Consider the following 11283-nt stretch of genomic DNA (forward strand, 5'->3'; position numbering starts at 1 on the left):
GCATATGCAATATAACAGTATTATCATCTCTACAACATACAGTATTACATTGCCACAATATCCACTGAGGTTTATCAATGATTATATTATATTATATTATTTGACCTGCCAACGGTTACATATTTTGCACAGCAAAAACTTTGGAGTACGCTGGTACAAGTTAGTGCAGTCTTTTGAGAGATGAGACAATCAGAAATGGCAGTTACGTCAGTGTTTACATGTGGAAAGTATTCAGAGATTAATACTTACTGGGTTACGCAGCTGCCAAAGTCAATTTTCTCAGCTCTACATTCAGATAAAATGACCTGAGTGTAGTTTCTGCCTCCGAGGTTGCCAAATTTTTCTTCGGTAGTCTGAAGCAAACTACTTCATCTAGTTTCCAATAACGGCACATCCCAAAGTGTTTTATTCCCATTATACCACAGCAATTTGTCAATTTATTACAATAACTATTACAATTTAAACAAACAACGCATCATACATTTAACCGTTTATAGTTACGTTTAATGTCGTGGAACATCATTGTAGTTCCTGATATCACTTATGCTATAGCAGTTACAAACAGCTACCTGTTACCTTACCAGCTTTTTTTTCCTCTGTTTTGAAGTTAACAAGACAAAAAGACCCTCCACTGAGGGAACTGACCGATACCGACAAAGACTCCTTCCATAAATGTTAAATAAACATCTCCTTACAGAAAACCATATCAATGTATCTTTCTAACAACACTTACATTTGTTTATTGTTAGGCGTGACCAATCAGATTCGAGAATTCAACAGTGCTGTGGTATAAAGTAATTCAATGAAGGTATTACATATGTTGTAGCTTCCCACCTTCAGCAGTCTCCAGTTGAACTCCATGACCTGACCCAATGGTCAGCAGCACAACGGAGCACAATATGATCCTCATGGCTCCCTCCTTCAACTCCTACCTAACATGGAAGAAAGAGAATAAATGAACATTCCAAAGCTGAAGAGATTATAAAAATGAAGACGTGAATCTGTCAAAAAACACTAACACAGCAAACTCTGTTTATCATCCAGTTATCAATCTTAATTAAGAGGAAAGCTGTCCAAGTATAAGGGGTTAATTGTAGCAGTCAAGCAAGAAAAAGTAGACGATAAAATTTGATTACACGCTGAAAATAAACCCACATTTAAGGACATAAATACTAATGCTAATGTTGTCTACTTCTTTCTATTAAGAAGAAGCTTTGTGGGTGGATTAATGAAGGTGGCTTTAAGGTTAGACAGGCCCTTGGAAATGTGTAAACTGGCCTAATTGCCCATAACGGTTCCTATAAAGCTTTGTAACCCATGTGCTTTGAGGATTGTCATTACAATGCCCATCTGTGCCTCTCTCAGTGTGACTGTCTCAGTATGAACTGACACTCACCTGGCATAAATTTTAATGAAATGGTTGTTTAAAACCTCACACGACACTCCTAATCTAACGAATCTAATATTAAATAGGCAACAGTGTGCTGCAAAAGGAGTGTGCTGTTTTCCACTCCTTCTGTTTCCATAGCTATATAATTTCAAGGCATGTTACATTCAGGAACCACACGTACATTCGCGTTACACCATATGTCCTTCTGTTGAAAAGCAAAGGTATGTGGTAAGGATTTACACATATTTGACACATATGCCTCATGGCATGATGTTACACTCTTGATAAAATGCACATGTTTATACTTAACAAAAGAGTCAATGGAAAACTCCAGCAAACTAAAAAAATCTGTAGCTACTGTCAAGGTCCGGAATTATATTCCCTAGTGCTTTTCAAAGTGACCCAGAATGACATGTCTCATGTCTCAACACGCACCTGTCAGAATGAAGGATGGCCACGGAACAAGCCTTCATTGCTATCCTGTATATTACAGCCTGGATGTCACAGATAGGTAATCTGCATCTCCCCGACTAAAGCTATAAAGCTTTGGGGAAATCACATAATACTACTGACTTAATGTAATGGCAGAAAAACAACTTTCTCTTGAACATTTTGGTCTTTGCACAAAGTTATACATATGGCAGAAACCCAACACTGCTCATCTCCCTGAGAATACCATCCATACCATGAAGCACGGTGGTGGTAGCATCATGTTGAGCGTTACCCTTGGGCTCTTGGTTGCTTCTCTGACCATACTCTTCTTATCCGGTTGCTGACTTTTGGCAGAGTCGTGGTTGTGCCATATTTTTTTTCCACATGCTAATAAGAGACTTAATAAGGTGGACATATCTCATGTCTCAACATATACCTGTCAGAATGAAGGATGGCCATGGAACAAGACTTCACTGCTATCCTGTCAAAGACAGATTGTATGCCACAGATAGACAGAACTAATCTGCATCCCCTGACTGAACCTATAAAGCCTAGGGTGAATGGCATACTACTACTGACTTACTGTAATGGCAGAAAATCATTGACACAATGTGCTGCATATGGTGGATATCCAACATGGTGGTAGTAGCATCATGTTAAAGAGTTATCATTGACCCCTTTGTTGCTTCTCTGATTAATGCCCTTCTTATATGGTCACTGACCTTTGACAGAGTCACGATTGCGCTATATTCATTTCATGTTTTAATAATGGATTTAATGGTGCTGATACATCGGATGTCTCAACACACACCTATCAGAATGAAAAATGACCATGGAACAAGACTTTATTATTATTCTGTATATTACAGCCTGAATGCCATACATAGGGTTCAATCTGCATCCCCTGACTGAACCTATAAAGCCTAGGGGAAATTCTATACTACTTAATGTAATGGAAAAAAAAAAACAAGTGTACCAGTCCCAGAGAATTGTTTCCATTCCTAACTCAAGAACTCAAGTTGCTAAACACCTCACTTTCAGATGTCCTGTCCAGAAAGAGAATTTCTCCTCAACACTGTCAACATTGGTCTTTGTAAACAAGACAACATCCATTAGGAGCGAGAAGGAGCTATATCGCAGACTCTCAGTGTGTCAGAGCCATCTCTTCATTTTAGTTTGATTCCATGGGGATACAATAGAAGCTTGCAGCTGCTTTGTTCTCCTCTAATTTGTTTTCAGTCTAAGAACTAAAAAAGGAGGATCCATCTGGCCTGCACAGATAAGTGTCTCTCACACTCTTGGCTCTCTGCCTGGCGTGGTCAAAATTCAAAATCATGACAGCACTGTGCAAGCAGTCACAGACTCCAAACAGATATCTACTGTGATCCACGAACATTTGCCGTCAACTCCATAGTTAAAATCGACCACTTCTGCATGGAGAGTATTTCAAAAAGCCAAGGATTCAGCAACTTCAAAAGGAAAGACAAAGCCCAACAATCAATAAACAAGTAGTAAAATGTAATGAGCTGCCAAGCTCAGCATGTGGGGATTTTGTTTTTCAGCGACGGAGGGCTGTCACACACCATGCTGTTTTCATGTCACAGCCTAAGCATTACTTGTTGTGCTCTTGACTCGCTGCCAAGTGATGAATGCTACCCCAAAAGAACTTTTTACAGATGCACACCGCCTCTCTGTAATTTTGATAGGTTTTGGTGCAAAATAAATTGGATGTCTACCGCATTGCTCCTGAGAAAACAAGTGGAATAATAAATCCAAAACACTGAAGAAGAAAAAAGTATACTAGTTTCAAATGACCTGATGTGGATGGTGAGGAAAAAATGCATTGCACAAACTGACCCAGATAAGGGCCCAGTCGCAAACTATCACTATCCAAACAGATTTAGTGTAGCTAGCGAAGCATGGGTCCTAGAGAGGTGCTCATGAATGCAAAGAGAGAGAGGGAGTGAAAGTGTATATATGTACATAGCTCTCTGGCCCTTAAAAGTAAAAGTAACCCCTCTTGTTGTTTTCTCACACACACACACACACACACACACATATATATATGTATATATATATATATATATATATATATATATATATATATATATATATATATGTGTGTGTGTGTGTGTGTGTATGTGTATGTATGTATATACAGCACTTTACCAACATTAGCCTTTTTTTATATTTTAAAGAACGACTCATTTTATCCAATATCATTTATATTTAATGTTGTGCTACATCAAAAATGCAGCTTATCATATTACTAAGAAACCGGAAATCGCAAAATCCTCTCCCATGGAGGAAAACTTACTAACTCTTACAAAGCGCTGACACCAGGGACTCTTTCCATAAATGTTTAAATAAAATTTGTTTTCTGTTTTATCTGTTAAATAACAACACATTGTTTAACCCATTTATTATTAGCTTTAGCAAAATCATAAATAGTTCTTCCATGGCATTGCTCTGGTATTAGATCTTTTATTTAAAATTGTAGAAAATATTCCTGACCAGTTTGATTCAGCGGCAGAAAAAGAGGAAGGCTTGCTTGTGGTATTATTGGAATCTAAGCCACACTCCCAAATGTGCGTGCTAGTCTATGCACTAAAAGCAAGATTAATTCAACAGTGTGAAAGTGGGAGTTAAAATAGAAAATGCTTAAAATTCAGACATAAATAAGATATGCTCATGTTGTCTTTAATGAGGTCTCTCATGAATGTAGCGATGCATGGAACATAAAAAAGGCTTCAAACCACTACACTCATTCTCTGCTGAGAGAGAACAGCGAAATTGTTTTAGTTAGCTAAACAGAAAGGAACAAGAAAGAAAATTACCGCACGAAAAATACCAAAGTACTTGGACACTAAATTATGTCACAGTACACTCTTTCTGAGATACAGTGGGTATTGTGATATCATTTTCTATTATTTACTGATTCGATGTTTGTAATTTAATCAAATTTTGCACTAAATATTTAAAACTGTAAAATGCACAACTGCACAAGCCTTGTTTTCAATCTAAATCATTGAAATAATTTCATATATTGCAATATGATTATATAATATACGTAATCATATAATATATTCAATATAATTAGTTTAAAAAACAAATATCAATAGTGAATTTGATATATATATATATATATATATATATATATATATATATATATATATAAATGTGTGTGTGTGTGTGTGTGTGTTCTTGATTAAAAGAACAACTTATTTATTTATTTATTTATTTATTTATTTAAACACTTCTTTATGATACCCAATATGTACATTATGTATTTGTACTGAAGTATGGCTATTGAAGTTCAGACTTTTTTTTTAATTCAACATTTAAACATTAACATGAAAAGGGAAGGAAATGAAAAACACTGTTGAGCGAATGTCATGTGTTCAAAGCCAGGATGGTAGTCTTTGAAAAAGTCGATTTGCTAGTTTTTAAGACTTTCTTTTAAACAAATAATTCACTTAATTCATTACATTGGTATTATGCACACACACAACATACACATATAAAAATGCCCCCTTGATTTTCCACAGAGATTATTGCAGTATTTATGTCCAAATCAAAATTTATCCAAGCACATCTGCCTTCACACCTGCGCATAACACCCAGCTAATTAATCTCCAGTTGTGAAAGTCACGGGAAAATTGTATATGATGAAAGGAATAAAGGACTTTTAGTAAGTCCACGACAAGGAAGAAGATTTTTTTTTTTAATTGCTGTTATTGCTGTTACTGATGAACACTGCATCACCCAGATGAGACCCTACGGCACTTCCACGCTTGGATAAACATGTAATTTGAAATGATTTGCTCTTTCTCTTTCACAGTTTTAACAATGAAATGTATGTGTGACAGAAGAAAGCAGAACCCACATGTTCTGCTTACCAGCAATGTATTTAAAAGAATACACACAATACAGGCTAATAAATGTTATTCACAATATAAATAACATTTGTGGAAATAGATATACAAAACTCCATGTGTTTGAAGAGCCTCCTGATAGCAGCTTTGTGCACAGATGAGAGTGTAAAGAAGAGATAATATGATAAAGTACAAAAAAGATCACATTTCTGCCTCATATTTACAAAGATCGATCATTTTAATCACATTTATCCCACCTTGTTGCTCTCATGCTTGAAGATAATTGTTTTATTATACACTAGCATTCAAAGGTTTCTTACTTGGCTTTTTACTTTATTTATAAAGTAGAAATGTATACAAAGCATATTTTACTCACATAAACCATATGACAAAATGTATTTTTGGACATTTAATTTTGCATTTCAGCTTTTTTGTCCAAATGAATTTGTTGTTACTATAGAATAATAAACATATTAGAATGAGTGCATTAATACACACATCTGCTTTGACTTCTAGATTGTTAAAAATGAATCTTCTGACCAGTCAGAACTGAGAATTCAACAGTGTTGTGGAATAAATGTACTTATCTGTGCTAGCATCATATAGGAATCATTGGTAAAGCTTTATATTCATTTCTCATTACTAGGTCATGTAATAAAAACTGGACTAACTGAGATTCCCAACCAAGAGTAAAACTAAGTCCACCATTACCTTAATGAAATTAATTCCTTAATAAATATATTTGTGGTGATTAATTATGCCCAGTGACCCGAATGTAGAGGATTATCAACATTTAGGAACATGCTGTAATTTATGTTATGCTAATTAATGCTGACGTTTTGGCTATAATGCAATAATAAATGGTTAATCAAGCTGTATTTCAACACTTTGGTTATGAAGTTCAGAGTCAGAATAGAATAGAGCAGAAGAATCAACATAATCAGGGTGAGAGAAGAACCAGGTAGACCTGGAAAGAAGAACCTAATAAATCTGGGTAGAACTCAATAGACCTGGAGAAAAGAAGCTGATAGATCTGAGTACAACCTGACAGAACTGGAGAGAAGAGCCTTATTATAGATGTTATAACTTGATATACCTGGAGAGAAGAACTTGCTAGACCTGGTTAGAACCTGATAGACCTGAAGAGAAGAACATCATAGACCTATGGTTACAACCTGATAGACCTGGAGGAAAGAGCCTCACAGACCTTGTTATAACTTGATATACCTGGAAAGAAGAACCTGATAGAACTGGTTAGAACCTAATAGACCTGAAGAGAAGAATCTGATAGACCTGTGTTTTCAACCTGGTAGACTTGTAGGGATGAAGCTGATAGATCTGATTGGAACCTGGAGAGAAGAAACTGGTAAACCTGGTTAGAACCTAAAAAACCTGGAGGGATGAAACTGATAGACCTGGTTAGAACCTAAAAAACCTCGAGGGAAGAAACTGATAGACCTGGTTAGCACCTGTCAGAGTTGGAGACAAGAACCTGATAGATACTCTACGAGTTTTGTTGCTAGATAGTAATTCTGAACTGTGTATTAAAATCAGCATACTAGGTCTCACCCAACACCCATCCAACCACCTTCACCATGCTTGGCATCCACCAAATTGTTACTCCACTGCCACCTACCCCCTGCAACTCCACCCTGGTTTAATTTAAACCTGCAGAAATGAACACTGATTGGCACTTCACCGAGTAACGCAGCTTTGTCACAACGACATAAAGCTATGCAGTCTTTAAGGGCAACTGTGTTTTGAAACACTGCAGTTGGATTCCCAGCTAAAGTTTAGAGACAGTTTTAAAATCCACACAGCCGTTGCCTGTGTTCTGCCTCATTCATTTCCATCCAGTTTACAATGGATCAGAATGTTTTAAATGTGCCAGCCTGAAACAGATGCCAACTTTCCATCTGTAGCAGGAGCTGGAACTAAACAGCTCTTCCTTAAGGCACATAACAACTGTCTCTGCACCTTATTTACTAAAGTGTAGAGAATTCCGCAGGGCGAGTGGATGTTCTTCCCATTACATCACTCACTCACATGGAAAGAAAGACATATATCAGGAAGCATACCTGAGAACACATTTACCTTGAGTCATATAGCATGCTGGAAAAAAATGGTTTAGCCAGGAGGCGAAGGGCATGAGCAAAGTCTAGGTCATCTTTCAAAGAACCAGCCACAAACATATCACTCGTTTTATCTTGTTTTATTTCTAAAAAAGCATAACCACCTCATCGATCAGGCACTGGGAATAAGCTAAAGAATCTGCAGTTACAAAGAGCTATCTTTCCAATTCTACAGCAATATAGCCAGGAGGTATCTAATACCACGTTTACACCAAACTGCGGCACAGCGTGGCTCCGTAACAAATCCCGACCCAAGACTATACATATAGTGGGAGGAAGATTTTACTGAAGGCTATCTGGTAGTGACTAGTGGTGCGCACAATTAGTAAAACATTTTAATCACAGCCAGGCATACCTCGTTTAGCTTAAAATGAGGTAAGTCTAGTAAGTATGTCTTCCTCACAGGGTAAGATGGCAAATGCTTTACAGAAATATGGACGTAGAATTATATCCCACATGAGAAAGCCAGAAGTGACAGTGGAAAGAAAATCCTCCCAGAGGAAGAACATGGGCAACAGAAGAACATGAGGAAGAAACCTTGACAGGAACCAGACTCAAAAGCAACCCATCCTCTTCTGGGTGACACTATTGCGATTATAAATCTTTACTGTACACTGTAAAGTCAAACAGTACTAAGTGTGGTAAAAGGATATTCAGTATGAGCATACTGGGATGATCACAGGACAGTATGATTACAGCAGCAGATGAGATTATCCACTAAAGCAAGGGTAAGACTTGGGCATAACCTATTTTTGGGGTATCCATGTGGGATTATCCACAGCAGTGGTTTGTAATATCGATGTTTGTTGGCTTTCAGTTGACAATAAAATACATGTTTTCTCTGGGCAAATCTCAAATGCCATCCTACTCTATGCATGTAAGGCAGTAGGTAGGGTGTACTGTTGCAGTAGGTTATACCCTATGTAGGGAGCTTACTTCAAAATTGGCTCATGGTAAGAACCAAGCTAAATAACTACAAGAAAACATCACTGGGGTAAATAAATAAAATGAATCCAAGACGAAAACTTGTGATGTTGCTCCTTCTATCCATTAAGAAACTTTTTCTTTTTAAATTACTGAAGATTACTATTCAGTTAGACAAGTGACAGACAAGCTACATACTAAAGTAAATGATGAATGTATTGGACCAATCAGTCTTGCAAATTCAGCATGGGTTCTTGAATGCGGCTCTGCTTAGCATGGAGGTAGAAATAGCGACAACATGTGGGATTACAGTTAATGTGCCGAGCTGAATCGCACCGTCTGGTGGGATAGTGAAATAAGAGTGCTCCAGCTAGCCACGTGTATAGTAGGCTGATCAGGCCTCAACTTCCTCATCCATGTCTGTGTCTAACACACACATAATGAACACAAAAAGTATGTGAGAAAAAGTATTTCTCTTCTGTATATCTAGCAGCGTGTGTCATCTGGGCATCCCTTTCATTTAGAGTTAACCAATTCTTCATATATATATTCCAGTAGAAACACAGTGTCTGGTCATTTCATGCTCAAAATGCACAAACAGTACCAAACATCACTCGAACTCTACCAAGTAAACTGTACCCAAAGACCATTTCTTTGAATACAAATCCCTTGTCAATCAGAACACAATGACCAGTGAAGCACTGATGGCCGGTGGCAACTATTCTCATTTTAGGGTTTGGATTGTAGTTCAATATAGTATATTTTTACTTCGAAATTAGCCTATATCCACACTATTCAAAATTCTACTGATGTGGTTTTGAATTTGAGTCTATTAGTTTTGAAATAGAGTAGGCACATTTGCAAATGGCTGCAGAAACAAAGTTTTGCTAGCGGTATAGAAATTAATGCAAAAAATCCAAATGTAAATTCATTCGAAAACAACTGGTTGCATTTTGCAGTTATAGTTAAATACAAAAAGCCGGAGAATTATTAGGTTAAGGGATAGTCAAACATTCACCAGCTTCTTAGATGAACGCAAAGGCAGAGAAATTATATGGATCGTACGCTACATCATCACATGCCCACACACAGGTCAAAGCATCTATAATTTAGCTTTACATTTGTTTATTTGGCTGTCTTACACCAGAAACAGGATACAACTGACTCTTGAGACAGTAACCCAACCATGGCAGCTTAGCCATGCTGAGATTTAAACCTAAATCCTTCTAATCAGTAGTCCGAAGCCTTAACGATCGAGCCACCATCAGCATGTAGGATAAGACCTGCACCTCTTTGGCTTCATTCACGATGAAATAATAATCACATTTACAGACTGAGAAATTAAGGAAAAATGAATTTTTTTTTTTTTGGACTCAAACCCTGCTCCATCTACTTTTGGCACAATGTCGCGTCCGGCCACTAGGGGGAGCAAGGCGTCAAAAGTTTTAACACCTACCTGTATCAAAGTTTTATTCCATACAGAACCTCCAATCACAATTCATGCACACTACCAAGACTTTATGAATTTTTTTTCTGAAAGAGAGCCTTAAATTAATTACAAGCAAAAGGAAAAGTTTTTTTTTTTTTTTTTTTGCATGATAAAGCAATGCAGTAGTTCAAATTTCTGAGATAAGACAATGCAGAAGAGAAAGTGCTACAAGCCCAGAGAGAAGCCAGTCTTTCCTCTTCCCTGAGCTGGACACAGAGAAGGAGACTCCCGCCAGTGCAGTGATGGGAAAAAGAAGGGTGTCCATACCTACAAGCAATCGATAAATCCACTCAGTAAGGACAACATTAATCCACAGAAAAGCCGATGCGTCCGGAATCTGAAACCGTTTTTCTTTTATTGTTTTGTTCTCTTTCTTTTTTTTCTGGTGCAATCCACTTTTTCGCTCTTTCCCCCTAGTTCTTTTAACGGGGGAAGGGGAAAGTTAGAGCCTAGGAATCCTTCTTGTCCAACTTCTATCGTCTCCCCTCCCCTCACTGTGGTTAAAAAAAAAAAAAAGAAAAGAAAAAAAAAGTTTTCCTTCTCTACCTCCTGCGCATTGCTGGAAGACGCGCCACTTTATGGAAGGCCAAAAGGGTCAGTGATGGGAAGTTCGGATCATTTTACCGACTCGGACCTTTGAGTCTCGTTCAGCAAAATGAACGAATCTTTTTTCGAGTCATTTTAGCAAAATATAATTAAAATGTTACGTGTTACTTCCCTAACACATCTACTACTTATGCAAACGTTGATCACACTCCAAACAAGACAAAAATGCTTATTACACATCTTTTGATAATTTTATGATAATTCCTAAATATGATCCAACATACAAAAAATACAGTTTTACGTTATAGTATTACTGCCTGAGGTAGTGATCTGGAAAGTGGTCACGTGACAAAAGAAGGAACGACTCAAAAGACTCGAGAGATGAACTAATCAATTCTCTTTCCGGCTCAGACTGCATTGGTTAAGCTTATGGGGCTGTCACTGTCACGTGACGAACGAACGACTCAGACCCGAAGACTTGTCAGGTAAGAGGTG

The 11283-nt window shown here is 37.3% G+C and overlaps 1 protein-coding gene across 7 annotated transcripts in view; it reads right to left on the reverse strand.

The window, feature by feature from the left end:
• col16a1 (collagen, type XVI, alpha 1) overlaps window positions 1-10750 on the reverse strand; it is a 92720-nt gene extending 81970 nt beyond the window's left edge. For 4 of the 7 annotated variants that reach the window (XM_026942393.3, XM_026942396.3, XM_026942394.3 and 1 more), the window contains exons 1-2: window positions 10510-10750; window positions 835-932 (exon numbers count right to left, since the gene is read on the reverse strand). In XM_026942393.3, the coding sequence (XP_026798194.3) occupies window positions 835-910 (76 nt within the window). In that variant the 5' untranslated portion in view covers window positions 911-932; window positions 10510-10750. The remainder of the gene's footprint in view (window positions 1-834; window positions 933-10509) is intronic. The other 3 variants (XM_053231405.1, XM_053231404.1, XM_026942395.3) reach the window with 2 other exon arrangements.
• Between the last annotated feature and the right edge of the window lie 533 nt (window positions 10751-11283).

Source organism: Pangasianodon hypophthalmus, chromosome 29 (assembly GCF_027358585.1).
Source record: "Pangasianodon hypophthalmus isolate fPanHyp1 chromosome 29, fPanHyp1.pri, whole genome shotgun sequence".
Lineage (NCBI taxonomy): Eukaryota > Metazoa > Chordata > Actinopteri > Siluriformes > Pangasiidae > Pangasianodon > Pangasianodon hypophthalmus.